Genomic DNA, 15,120 nt, shown 5'->3' on the forward strand with positions numbered 1-15,120 from the left:
GGTTTATCCCTTCTAAATGCATGCTAAATTTTGTTTTTCATATTTTTTTTATTGTAATGTTATCAAAAAAAACTTTACGTATCCGTTATTATTTCAAAAATAAGAAAATATTGTAGTAAAAATCTAATTGGTTTAATTTTGAGGTGAGAGATGTGTTTCGTGTTGAGCTGAAAGATGTGTGGTGTTTTAAATTTTTGTGTGGGCAAAATTCAGTGTGGTGTCTATAAAGTCGGTGTTCTAAAATCCCTTACTACAAACCTTTCAAATCTCACTTGTATTTACTAAAAATTCTTAACAGTCACATTTGCGGCTTCTCATGCCATTAACATTGTCTGCATTAAAATTCTCTGGTTTGACAACGTTTGCTTATCAGCCCCTCTGGTTGTAATATCTTTGAGCAACTTTCCATTTAAAATCCGAACTAGAAAAAATACAACTTGATTATTTTTGCCTCTTGAGTCTGGACAAGAATGCTGGAAAAATCTTAACGAATTATTTTATTCGAAATTCAAAAATAAAATCCGGAAACTCCATTCAATGTTCGTAAGCACGTATTATTGCGAAGTTTCGTTTTGAACTTTTAAATTAATAATATGGAAATATGGTAACTGACAAACATGTTGTGGACGTACTTTGCATTAAATTTTGCGAACCTGAACTACGTAGATATTAACAATTTGGTTTAAGGTATTTGTTTATTCCAAACAAACACATCCCTGCATTGTCCTCTTAAATTCCGAAAGGCGAAAGAAGGGCAATGCAGGAATGAATAACAACACCAACATCGACATAAAAGTTTAGTTTTTTAACTAACAGCAAACAGAGCGCAAGGAAGACCGCACGAAGGGAACCCAAATCCAGCTATACCGCCAATTACACAGGTTATTATATCTGCCTATTATTATAAATATAATTAGTACACACACATACACATGTATATATTATATACTTTATTTAAAAAAAAATAAATTACAACGAATTGAAATTACCCTATTTTTCATTTCTACGGAATCGGGCACATATCGTCGATATACCCCGACATTTTGGTCCTTCGAGCCGGATTTCGGAAAAGCAGTGAAAAATATACCCGAAGTGTTCAATCATGAATTCAACATATGTATATTAATCTACAAAAAAAAAAAAAATATAAGCAGAAGCTGCCAAGACATCATACGATAAAATACACGATAAAAACCCATCGAAAAAAAAAAACTGTAAGTACGACCCAAATAATTTCAAATATTTTATCATAAGTGCAAATCACAATTTTCCAAAGTAAAATTAAAAAATTTGTGATTAAGCTAGCTTGAATCGCTCGTTATCTTGCTATATATTCTGCTTTGCACTTATATATATATATCTATATATATATAGGGTTTTTCAGTAAGAGCGCTTCAACTTTTGAACTTTTTTGAATAAAACACAAACGCTTTGACTTTTTTAACTAATTTTTTTTTATTATCGAGTTTGAACATATACATTTAAGTATGAAATTCGACTTCTTTTGCATGACCACCGCGTGCACGTTTTACGAAGTCCAATCGTTGAACCCAATTTTCGACCACTCTTTTGCATAAATCGGCCGAAATTCCAGCAATTTCGCGTTCAATATTGGCTCTGAGCTCACAAATCGTCGCCGGCTTGTTACTGTAGACCAATGACTTCACATAATCCCAAAACGGGATGGCTTGTTAAATGGACCGTAAAATGGCCGTAATGCTCTTAAAGTAGCAGCAACAGAACGATTATTTTCATAAAAAATTTGCACGATTTGCAATCGTTACTCAAGTGTGTAGCGTTCCATGATGAAATGTATACTAATGAAGTTTACAAATAACAAGCGAAAAATAAAAAAATATTGCGTCGTTCGCCCTCCCTATCGGAAAAAAGTTGAAGCGCACCTATTAAAAAACCCTATATAATACATACCCGAAACAGTGCAGTATAACACCAGTTGCTCTGTCGACGGCGATTATTGTTTATATTTTTTATATATTTTAATCAAATATACACACCCACACGTATATAAAAACAAAGCAACCCATCCCACCTAACAATTTGTTGGTATCAATATCAAGGGTTAACCCAACCAGTACTCACAAACTAAAATTACCCAGTAGGAAATCGAAAAAACGACCCAGTAGGAAAAAATTGAAAACCCCCTGTAGGAAAAATTTGTAATGTATTCTCAGTTGCCTTTAGTGAATAAAATTTTGTAAAACATAAAAGTACGAAAATTCATTTGAGCTTTACCTTCAAAATAATAATAGAACTCACTCCCTTCATTACATTCGGTTGTAAAGCCACACTCTTTTAAATAAAATATAAGACTTTAAGATAACAACTTCTGATTTGATTGAATTCGTGGATGATCATTCCCAGACCCTACCTGAAAACGAGTCAGTATACACTTTAAAAATCAAGAGAGTTGAACTCGATTCTCTTTATAGTAAATTGAAGAAAGCATATGATGTTTTTCTCAGAGTCCTTAATAGTGCCGACGAGGCCATCGATTTAAACAAAATAAAGGATTCATATAAAAAATGCTATCAAATGTATCTAAACTGCTTAGCTTCAATAAATAAGGATGTGGACATTCTAAAGCACCCGAAACATACCCAAGAAATTAAAGAGAGACCTTCAGAGGTCCCTATAATGGATTTCGCACCCACAGTTCATCTACCCCCATGCGACATGGACATCTTTTACGGAGATTATGTGATGTGGCCTATATTTAGAGACATGTTCACAGCCCTTTATATCCATAATCCAAGGATAAGCAATGTGGAAAGGCTCTTCCACTTGAACCAAAAGACCCGGGGCGAAGAACGAGAAGCAATTAGAGGCGCACCCTCAACGAATGATGGTTTTATACAAGCATGGAAAAATTTAACCGACCAATATGAAAACAAACGAATGCAGGTGAATACCCAACTAAAAACTCTTTTTAATCAGCCACATGTAACACAAGAAACAGGCAACTCCATTAAAACCCTACAAAGAACGATAAACAGTTCTTTAACAAATTTGACAAACCTAGGGATAGACACATTAAGCTGGGACTCGATTATACCTTTGTAGTTCAAAACTACTTAAGGAAACCCTAGAAGCATTTGAATACACCCTCGAAGATAACTCCACAATACCCTCATGGGAAACTTTTGATAGTTTTTTGACCCATAAATATAAAACTTTGGAATCAGTAGGGAATTTTAAAGCTTCAGTTTCAAAAAGTCACCCAGCCCAACCCACCATAACAAAAAAAGACTATGAAAAACGATACAACACTTTTCACGTCAACGTATCTAATAACTCCATCCCGGAACTGTCAAAACAAAAAAATATTCCGAACCTAATTTTTCAAAAAAACCATTCGAAATAGACAGTTGCCAAATATGCAAAAAACAACATTCCATTCGTGAATGCCATAAATTCCTAGCCATGAGTGTCGAAACCCGTATATCTCTAATCAAAAAGTACGGATATTGTTATAACTGTTTGGCAATGTCGCATAGGTTCAGAGAGCAAAAGCAAATACTCTTGCAGAAAATGTAATAAAAAACATAATACCCTACTCCATAGAGACTCAACAAGTTGAACCCAATCCCCCCCGGAGGGATCAAGAGTCTTAAGTTCAACTCCTAATAACAACACAGATACCTCCACACTAGTGGTGGCAAACTATCGATGGCACTATCGATAGTATCGATGGCGTACCACTATCGTTACTATCGATGGTCCTTAACTATCGAAAAAATACTATCGAAGTTTTTTACTTTATCCAGCTGTGAAAATTTACCATCACTATTCTTTGTTTGGCGCGTTAGTTATTTTCACTTTTACTTGTAATATTATTTTTGCTTAAAAGAAATTTTCAAAATTAACAAGTTTATAACAATAAACGGAAAAGGTAATAATCTATTTGGTGAAAATATATCTATTAAGCCGTGTGAAGATTGATTTTATTACTTTTAATAGGAGCAAAAGAAAATGCAGTCGAATGCGAGTGTTCTTCGGAAAGCGAAGAAGAACGTGGTGGCAAAAAAGCACGTATTAAAATATCTTCAGTGAGTGAATTCTTAATTCTTATATAACACATTTAACTATTTTATATTTGCAAAGGTATGGAAATATTTTAATAAGTCGGATGACAAAAAACTGGCAAAATGTGTTAAATGTGCTCGTGAGTACAAGACTAGTGGCAACACTACAAATTTAAGAGACCACTTAAAAAGGATGCATCCAAATATTGAAAAAGACGAAGATGAGTTTTCAACAACTGCGTCAAGCTGTCGCACAAGTTCTCGGTCAGTGAGTTCTTTTTTTAAAAGGGCTATAGAATATGATAGCTCTTCTCAAAGAAAAGCTGACATTGACGTTGCACTAGCAAGTTTGATTGGTGAAGGAATGCAACCATTTAATCTAGTTGAGGATACTAGTTTCCGCAACTTCGTCAAAGTCTTGGATCCCAGATATGTGTTGCGTCCAAAAATACATTGAAAAATGTTTTTGTGAAGAATATGTATGACGAAAAAAAAAATCAAACTTCAAGAACATTTGAATGCAGTTGAGCATGTGGCAATCACTACGGATCTTTGGACGTCTGCCGCAAATGAAGCATTTATAACATTGACTGTCGTTTTATCGAAGAATAGTTTGTGTTGAAGAATGCTGTACTGCAAACAAAAAAATTAAATGACGTTTTGAACCACAATGCACAAAACATTGCAAATACAGTTTCTGATGTGCTAAAAAAGTGGAACATTTTTAATAAGGTTATCTGCATCGTTACTGACAACGCAAAATCAATGTTAAACGCATGTGATATATTGAAAATTGCACACTTACCTTGCGTTGCACATACTTTAAATCTCGCTGTGCACGACGCTTTGATGCTGAAGGCGGAGGATGGATATTTGAAGCCTATTATAACAAAATGTAAAAATATTGTACACTTTTTCAAATGCAGTTCTATTGCGACTGAAAAATTGAAAGAAGCGCAAAATACACCAACACCATTGAAATTGATTCAGGATATGCCCACAAGATGGAACAGCACATATAATATGCTAGAGAGATTGTTAACTTTACACGATGCTGCCGCTATTGTTCTTTTAGCTATAGGTAAAGCTCCTCCACCTCTTTCTGCTGATGAAAAAAATTGTGTACGCGAAATAGAAAATCTGCTTCGTCCTTTCAATGAAGCTACAAAAACTTGCTGTGGGAACAATGTCACCTTGTCTTTGATAATACCCATTGTGTATGGCCTGTATCAAAGGATGTATGAAATTAAATGCCAAATAGAAACAACTGAAGCCATAACTCTATGCAAAAACTTAATTGAAGGACTGAGAAAGCGAATGTTTCAATATGAAACACGAACTGCTCCACGATTGGGGTCACTTCTCGACCCTCGGTTCAAGCGTGAAGGATTTATTTCTAGCAGCAACGCAGAACAAGCAACCATTCGCTTAGATAATGAAGTTATGAGTCTTCTCGAAAATGAACCGCCATCTTCAACTAATAATGCACCACCAAAAAGTGTTTCTCTTTTCGCATTTATAGAGAAGAAAAATGCGGAGAAAATAAAGTCGAAGAAAGCGGATGCCATCATTCTCAGGCGTCAATATTTAGAAAGAGAAAATACGGCAGAAGATTCAAATCCTTTAGATTTTTGGAAGGTAAACTAAAATTATGAATTAAAAAAAAAAATAATATGTATAATGAATTTTTTTTATTTGTAGGTAATTGAAAATGATTTTTTTCCTTTAAAGAAGTTGGCTTCAAAATATTTATGTATACCGGCCACATCAACTGAATCGGAAAGAGTTTTCAGTAAGGCCGGTTTAGTTATAACTGAAAAAAGAAGCCGCATAAAAGAAAAAAATGCAGATATGCTAATTTTTTTAAATAAAAATACTTGGATTAATTAAATTTTTGTAAATGTTTTTTTCTGTACTCTACATTTAATTTTTATTGAACGCAATCGATACTATTGAAAGTCTAACACTATCGGCACTATCGATGGTGAGAAAAAATACTATCGTTCACTATCGATGGTGCCGACTATCGATAGTTTGCCACCACTACTCCACACCCACGCAAACCCCAAAAATAAATCCGCAAACCTATACCAACATCATACAGTCCACTCTATCGACAACCCAAGACCCATTCAACCCAAATAGGAAGCAGATTTTATTAGGAACTGCCATGGTTCAGATAGAACATAATGGCCAAAGATTCACTGCAAGAGCACTCATCGATTCGGGATCCGAAGCTACGTTTATATCCAAAAAACTACAGCAGAATCTCGATATACCCACACACTCCATGTCAGCCCAAGTAACTGGGTTAAATAACTCAGTTTCAGCAACACCAACAAAAATGTGCGGAATTACCATATACTCACCGTTGAATACACATTTTAGAATATCGACACAAGCATTTATTCTAAACAGCCTCACGGATAATTTACCCTCATAAACACTTGACCCTAAGTTGTGCCTTGAAAAGCTCGGTTTCACATTAGCAGATCGCCAATTCCGCAAACCCAGACCCGTGGACATATTGATTGGTAGTGATCTATACCCAAAACTTATTCTAGGAGGAGTTAAACGAAATATTTTAGGTTCACTCTTAGCCCAGGAGACAGAGTTTGGGTGCATTTTGACTGGCCCTGTACCCAGATTGTCTCAGTCACCAAACTTGGTCTCTTTTTACAATAAAATGAGTCCGGATAACCTACTTACTCGTTTTTGGGAGGTAGAGGAAGTTCCCAAAAAGCCCCTAGTCTCCCCATCAGACGTACTTTGCGAAGATAGATATAAAAACACTACATGTCGGAACCCCAACGGACGCTATGTAGTAACTCTACCCTTTAAGAACCCCGAAAACGTCGAAATTGGAGAGTTAAGACACATAGCGCTAGCTCAATACCTCAGAAATGAAAGGTCTTTACTTAAAAGGCCCGAAGTTACGGCGGAATATGATAAAGCAATTACCGAATACCTGGAACTTGGCCACATGAGGAATGTTGAATATAAGCCCGCGGATAAAACCACCATTATTTACCACATCACGCGGTCATTAAACCCGACCGCATAACAACAAAATTACGAGTGGTATTCAATGCATCAAGCCCAACATCTAATCGAAAGAGCCTCAATGACACTTGTAACTGATGTTGGACCCACTCTTCAAATGGACTTAGTCCTTCTAATTTTAAAATGGAGACTCTTTCGATTTGTTTTTAACACGGATATTCAAAAAATGTATCGACAGATACTTGTCGACCCGCAGCACACCTCTTTTCAAAGAATACTCTTCAGAAAATCTGTCGAAGACCCAATAGAAGACTTTGAACTCCAAACAGTTACGTTCGGTATAAATTGCGTTCCATATTTAGCTATTCGAACCCTATTAAAGCTAGCCGATGACGTCCAAGATACACACCCTATAGCATCGAATATTCTTCGCAACGAAATGTGCTTAGACGATGTCTTAACAGGAACCCATGACCTATCAACTGCTAAAAGAGCAAAAGATGAACTAATTTCTGCTTTGGAATCCGCTGGATTTGCTTTACGCAAATGGACCTCAAATGACCCAGAAATATTAGCAGAACTTCCTCAGGAACATAAATGAAACATGGAATTATTGAATTTATCCGAGTTCGACAATACCAAAACCCTAAGTACACGATGGAACTCCAAAAAAGATTCATTTTTCTTTCTCGTCAACCCAATCGAGAATAAGCCCACCTACACCAAACGCGAGGTTTTATCAGCTATTGCCAAAGTATTTGACCCCGCAGGTTGGCTCAGTCCAGTAATAATAACGGCAAAAATTATTATGCAGCAAGTATGGCTTGATAAAACCGACTGGGATGAAAGTCTTAAGCCACTCACGCTTCATCGATGGCTTAATTTCGTAAAAGACCACGAAACGGCAAACAATATTCAAATACCCAGATGGACCCATTTCTCACCATTAGCAACCATCGAATTTCATGGACTTTCTGATGCTTCCGAGAAAGCTTATGCCGCAACCCTTTATATTCGAGTCACCATCGAAGCCGAAGTATGGATCATCCTCTTAGTATCGAAAACGAGAGTTGCTCCAATTAAAAGCATATCGTTGCCAAGGTTAGAACTCTGTGGAGCTGTTCTATTAGCTAATCTTGTTGACACTACCCTATCCCAATTAAGCTTAAAGCAATATCAAAGCTATTTTTGGACGGACTCAACTATAGTTTTATCGTGGTTAAAGAAACCACCATGTTCTTGGAGTACATTTGTGTCTCAACGAGTTACCGCGGTCATGGAAAAGGTTTGAGTCAACAACTGGCGCCATGTCGAAAGCCATGAGAATCCCGCAGATTTGGCAAGTCGAGGATGTACACCCACGGAACTTTTGAATTCCAAACTTTGGTGGCACGGGCCCAATTGGTTAAGATTCGGACAATAACAATGGCCGAAAATTCAAAAATCCTATAACACGACGATCGAAATCAAACCCGTAAAGACTTTCGCAATAACGACCCATGAGGATATCCTAGAAAGATTCTCCTCACTACCCAAAGCCATTCATATAGTTGCGTATTTATTTAGGTTCTACTCAAATGCCTCACCCAGGAGACGTGAATATCAATATTCAAGCCAAGAAATAACTCCAAACGAATTCAAAACGACGCGAATAAAACTAATTATTTTGACCTAAAAAAATTATTTCCCACAAGAATATGATGCCTTGACCCGAAAGAGCCAGATACCCAAGAAAAGTTCATTATTGACCCTCAACCCGTCAATGGACCCGAATAGAATAATGCGAGTCGACGGACGATTAATCAATTCTGCAGCACTATCATATAACGAGCGACACCCAATCTTACTACCCTATAGCAGCCAATTAGCAAAGCTATTAACCCAATTTACCCATTCAATAACCCTACACGGCGGCAATCAATTGGTTTTGAGACTCATGCGAACAGAGTTTTGGATACCAAAATTAAGGATCCTCATAAAATCGATGATCCATAACTGCAAAACTTGTATATTATACAAGAAGACACAACACACACAAATAATGGCGGCATTCCCAACTGAAAGGACAACCTTAACGCGTCCATTTGCAGCCACAGGAATTGATTTCGCTGGACCCTATGACTTAAAAAATTACACTCAAAGAGCATGCCTAATAGCCAAAGGTTATATCTGTATATTCGTATGTTTCGCAACCAAGGCCATACATCTTGAACCCGTCAGTAATCTTACGACGCAAGCCTTTATGGCAGCATTAGCACGTTTTATTTCCAGGCGTGGATGTCCCTCCGATCTCTATTCGGACAACGGAACAAACTTTGTGGGAGCTTCCCAACTATTGGTCAAAGGTCGACGGGAGTTTCTCAAAACCCTACAAACCCAAGTAATAGCTAATTATGGGTATCAAAACATCAATTGGCACTTCAACCCCCCAGGAGCTCCGCATATGGGAGGCAGGAGTAAAAAGTTTCAAAACCCATTTAAAAAAGGTATCACAAGCCCAAAAATGTACCTTCGAGGAACTAAGTACCCTTTTAACCCGCATAGAAGGTTGCTTGAATTCTCGCCCATTAAGCCCTTCAAATGACGACCCAACAAGCTTAGAACCCTTAACCCCAGGACACTTTTTGATTGGTACCCCAATATTAACACCCGCCGATCCCAATTTAGAAGATACTAACCTAAGTATTAAAAACAGATGGACAAAACTAAAAGCACTCCATCAACATTTCTCCAAAAGATGGAAAGAAGAATATCTGAAGGAACTCCACAAGCGATATAAGTGCAAATACCCTCAACGTAACGTCGAAGTTGGTGATTTAGTTGTCGTCAGAAACGAAAATCTACCCCCAAACGAATGGAAACTAGGCCAAATAAAAAAGGCATACTGCGATTCAGATAACAGAACCCGACTAGTAGACATTCGTACCGCTCAAGGCACAATAACCCGTCCCATAACAAAACTCGTAATACTACCTATTAATTAAAAGTTAATTTTTTACAGCACCATAGCTCCCCTAACTCCAAAAAGGAAGACCATTTCAACGGTCAGGACCACTCGCCGAAGCAGCCCAACAATGAGCATCCGCTCCCTCAGCACGACCCGCAGCTTATCACCACTCTCGGATGAAAAAGCTTGAAGAGCTTTAGCAATTCGATCACGCCGGTTTCGTACAACTCTTTCACCCATCCAAGAAGAGAGATATAGCAACATACACCGCACGGCACACCCCAAAATTTCCAACACTATGCGACCCAAATATAATATACACCGACACGTTGCATGTGGAATATGCAAAAGGGATCATAGTTTGGTGACATGCTCCAAATACACCAACATGAATGTAAAAGAAAAATTCGACGCAGTTACAACCCAAAATACTGCATCAATTGCTTGGCCAGATCACACCGAACAAAGAGCTGTACAAGTGAGAAGAGATGTTCCACATGCAATGGAAAACATCACTCCACCCTACATGGACACCCAAGATTGTACACTCATGTACACCGATAACATACCTAAACGAACACCGGATTTGCCATCTCGAAATCGGATCACTAATTGATGATCAATTGCGGCTTGAAACACACGCTTTGATATCAAAGGATTTACCCACACGACCCTATGAGCAGGACATAAGCAACGAGATTCGAAAACGTTTCGATCACTTAGTCCTAGCTGACCCATTATTCACGAAGGCAAGCAATGTAATGCTCGAACTTGGAGGCGACCTATACCCAAAAATTATAAAATCCGGCATATTTCATCCCGACAATGGCACAGTGGCCGCCCAAAACACCACATTAGGATGGATCTTAACCGGAATTTTAAACTAGACCCTAAGTATAACTCGTTACCTAAAACAATTTCTCAATATCATGAGAGGTATTTTCCACCCAATTAACCAATTCTTATTCGCAGACACTGCAAGGCGGCTGGGATGTTTATTCCAAACAAACACATCCCTGCATTGTCCTCTTAAATTCCGAAAGGCGAAAGAAGGACAATGCAGGAATGAATAACAGGACCAACATCGACATAAAAGTTTAGTTTTTTAACTAACAGCAAACAGAGCGCAAGGAAGACCGCACGAAGGGAACCCAAATCCAGCTATACCGCCAATTACACAGGTTATTATATCTGCCTATTATTATAAATATAATTAGTACACACACATACACATGTATATATTATATACCCAATAATAAAAAAAATAATTTATAACGAATTGAAATTACCCTATTTTTCATTTCTGCGGAATCGGCCACATATCGTCGATATACCCCGACAGTATTGAAAATGTTAACTTTTAATGTTTACTGAAGATTTTTCACTCACAAAAATGCATATTCCTTAAATTTTAATGCACCTGTTAAAAGCCATAGAATTTTGATAAAATTAATGTCGCGATAGTAATTGCAACAAAATGTTAGTTATTTGAGTTATTTTTCGTTTTAATCTTTTTTGTACCAACACAATATTTTACATTTTGTTTATGACTTCTTTGGGGTTTTTTCGGGTGGCGCAAAATTAACCAATTTTGTTTTAATCCTCCGTTGGGCACCCAGCGTGGCCAGACCCTTTCTGACTTTGCACGTGAATTTAACATATTTTTATTATAGCTAACGATATGGGCTTCAAGGTAGCTTCCTGAAATTTAATTTTCTATCGATTTATGGATATAACCTTTTAAAAAGGATCCTCGAATAGGACGGAAAAAGGGATTTAAAAAGTTACCCCTTCGGGTGGGCACCTCGGGTCGGGTCGATGAATTTTGCTTTCTTTTGTAACATGTTGTGTGTCATGGCACTGGCAATGTTTTGTATTTGCAGGGAAGTAGATGAACTCAGAAAAAGTGATGCGGAACAATATTTTTTGAGGACTTTATCGAACACATTGGTTCTTGCAAAAATCAAAACTCGTATGAACAATCAAGCTGTTATTTCTCAATTTACTACTCGTTTGGCTATGGAATCAATTTTCAACAAACCAATTATAATCACTGGGAATATTTTAGTCAACCAACCAGCCAGAGCCGACACACTCACAGCGAAGAGAGATTGTCGTCTTCGTCTACAAGGAGGCGAAAAGCTTCGCTGAAAAACTCGTTTCTATTGTATTGTATGCAAGAATCGAGTATGTCAACAGCATTTAAAAATCTCTTAAACATGTTTTGTTTGCCTTCGTTCCACCGAATCCATAAATAAATATCAGTTCATATTTTGCCGTTACTTTCATTGAAATGAAGGTGTTTTCTTCAACTTTCTTCGAAATGAGTCAAAATAAAGAACAAAACAAAATAATCCTTTTTTTCACAAGCCAAAATATTTTCAGCGATTTTTTTTGCTTCTGTAGGTAGCTTAATGCATGCCAAAACCAATGAAACAGGTAAGAAATTAAATATATATACCTACGATACTTAAAAATTAATTATTATTGTGTCCAGTCCAACGGAGAGTTAAATAACTTTTTTTTACTATATACTAAAAAAATTATTTTGAGCAATGGAAATCTTTATTTTGACCTGCACGCGCTCCATTGCTTGTCTGTTTGTGTACTGCTGCCTATTAAATTTACAAGTGTCAAATACGATTGGCGTACGACCATAGAGTGATTCATATTGCGCCACCTTATTTGTAAATAGTAAATAAACAACATTGGTATGGTATATCCAACATTCTCCCCTTTCTCTCCCCTTAGCAGGAATAAGCCTCCTTTCGTAAACAGGATTTTGATGACACAACTTGTTCAGCAGAGAACGTTAATGTATAGAGAAGTCTCAATGACAGGAACGTATGGAATTTCGAGGGGTACTCGTCTCGCGAAGACTGAGCACCACAGACACATTTTTCACCAAAACTTAACAGTAAGGGGCTGAATTATGTAAATTTAGCAGCAGTCGAAAATAATTTGTTGGTGATTAGAAGCAAAGAATGTTAGGTAGCTTTTAATTATAACCTACATATATATTTGAATTTTTCCATATCATCCAAAATTACAATATATACATACTATATGTTATGCCTGTCTGTCTGGTGGTGTCTGTAAAATTTGTGGAATTCCCTTCAACTGAATCAAAATCCTATATGTATATAAATTCACAAAATTTACATTTGCATATGCCATCTTCCTGTGTGCCTGGTAATGAAGCGTTTTCTATAAAGAATTTATTGATTTGATCAATTGAACGACATAGTCTAGGGCATCAAGTGTGCATACACGCGCATGCAAATACGTCGATGCATATGCAGAAGAAATTGTTTTAGCATTTGCAGGAACTCGATCATTCGAATATGTACAAGTTAACGCAGCAGTATTTATGCCTAAAGTTTCATTCCATTACATACATTTCAATGGAATGCAAACATACATACATATACATATATTCATACAGCAGTGGCTGCACGCCTGCATTCGCATATAATAGAAACCCACAAATTAGCAGGCACAGCTGTAGCTGACCGCCTGCAATAATTAATCGTAACACAATGCTGCTGTGACTAACTTAACACTTTGCTTAAATACTTCTTCTTTACACCCACACTTCGGGATAACCGAAGCAAAACCATTAGCTCAACGAACCTGAACAGGTCGTCGCTAAAAAAGTACTTAAGCAAGGCCGTTTTCTTAGAAGATTATCAAAGGTTATCAGTAATAGTGCATAGTGAAAGTGAGGGTTAAAACTAACAAGAAAGTGTTTTATTTGGTAAAGTGTTCAAGTGAAGCAGTTTCCAGGCATCAACCAAAGAGATAAAAAAAAGTGCGTCAGAAATATTTAAGAGAAGAGATTGTTTTCACATTTTCCAACGATATTTTCACAAAAAATTTACAAAATATATATTAATTTTGCAAATGATTGATAACAAGTGAAACAGTGAATAAATGGTGTGAAAAATACACACAAAAGAAATCGGCAAAAATGATTAATATTTTAGAAGTTTTTACTTACGATATTTAAGAAAAGAGATTGTTTTCACACTTTCCGTAGATATTTTCAAGAAAAATTTCAAAAATATATATTATTTTTGCTGATCATTTCCCATTTCTGTTCTGTGTAATTTTCATTTCAACGCGTGCTCACAGTTCAATTATATTTTTAAAAGATGGCGCTAACAGTATGTTAATTTGAATTCCAGTTTAAAAACAAGAAACGTAGCAATCAAGAGCCCAGAGTGACATAAAGCAGACTACTTTGATTCGGTAAAAGAAATGCCAAGAGGTAGAAGACATGCTAACATCGGACGTAATACACGTCACAATAGAAATGTGCAAAATCACAGACAAAATGAAAGTGAGGAAAATCATGCTGATAGATTAAGTCAACAAAGAGATCGCACTATGTCACGTTCTCAAAATCGGCCAATAAATATCAATTCTGTAAATTTGAATGGTGCAGCATTTCAATATAATCCACAACTTGATTATTCATCTCACAAATACGTTGGCATTGGAAGTATGGATAAAATTTGCGGATTTTGTCAAGCATTGAAATTGAAAACTGAAACACCAGGCATGTGTTGCGCTGCAGGAAAAGTTCGTTTACCAGACATACAATATCCGCCCGAACCATTAGCTACATTATTATCGGGAACATCACCCGATTCCAAACATTTTCTGAAAAAAATTTCCACATATAATTAATGTTTTCAAATGACATCTTTTGGTGCTGGAAAATTATAACCAATAACTTCATGCCAACGTTCAAGGTAATACATAAACTTCAACGTTCAACAACATTCGCTGACACATCTAATGAATCATTAGATTTTATGGACACAAATTATGGTTTTTTTCAGATTCAAGGGCAAGCATATATCTTAATAGGTTCATTACTACCAATACCCAATCAAGAGTCAAAATTTTTGCAAATTTATTTCATTAATGACAACGATGATGAACTTTAAGCAGGGTGTGCATTTTCCAGAAATATAAACAGAGTCATTATGAGAGAGTTACAAGATTTATTACACACACAATATTTTGGTACAAAGTTTTAAAACAACAATCGAAAGATTGTCATCTGATAATCATAAAATTAAAATTGATGCAAATAAAACGCCTGCCGGCGAACATCGT

At 36.5% G+C, this 15,120-nt stretch overlaps 2 protein-coding genes across 2 annotated transcripts; both read left to right on the forward strand.

Moving 5' to 3' along the window:
* The first annotated feature begins 3,973 nt into the window (after positions 1–3,973).
* LOC129249982 (zinc finger BED domain-containing protein 4-like) lies at positions 3,974–6,009 on the forward strand. Its single transcript, XM_054889633.1, has 2 exons — positions 3,974–5,681; positions 5,745–6,009. Exons 1-2 carry the CDS (start codon positions 4,809–4,811, stop codon positions 5,931–5,933), a joined length of 1,062 nt encoding a protein of 353 aa, XP_054745608.1. The 5' UTR covers positions 3,974–4,808; the 3' UTR covers positions 5,934–6,009.
* A 4,382-nt stretch (positions 6,010–10,391) lies between these two features.
* LOC129250848 (uncharacterized) lies at positions 10,392–10,968 on the forward strand. The gene has a single exon (XM_054890447.1). The coding sequence runs from the start codon at positions 10,482–10,484 to the stop codon at positions 10,878–10,880; it is 399 nt and encodes a 132-aa protein (XP_054746422.1). The 5' UTR covers positions 10,392–10,481; the 3' UTR covers positions 10,881–10,968.
* Positions 10,969–15,120: the final 4,152 nt, after the last annotated feature.

The sequence above is a fragment of the Anastrepha obliqua genome, chromosome 6 (assembly GCF_027943255.1).
Source record: "Anastrepha obliqua isolate idAnaObli1 chromosome 6, idAnaObli1_1.0, whole genome shotgun sequence".
NCBI lineage: Eukaryota > Metazoa > Arthropoda > Insecta > Diptera > Tephritidae > Anastrepha > Anastrepha obliqua.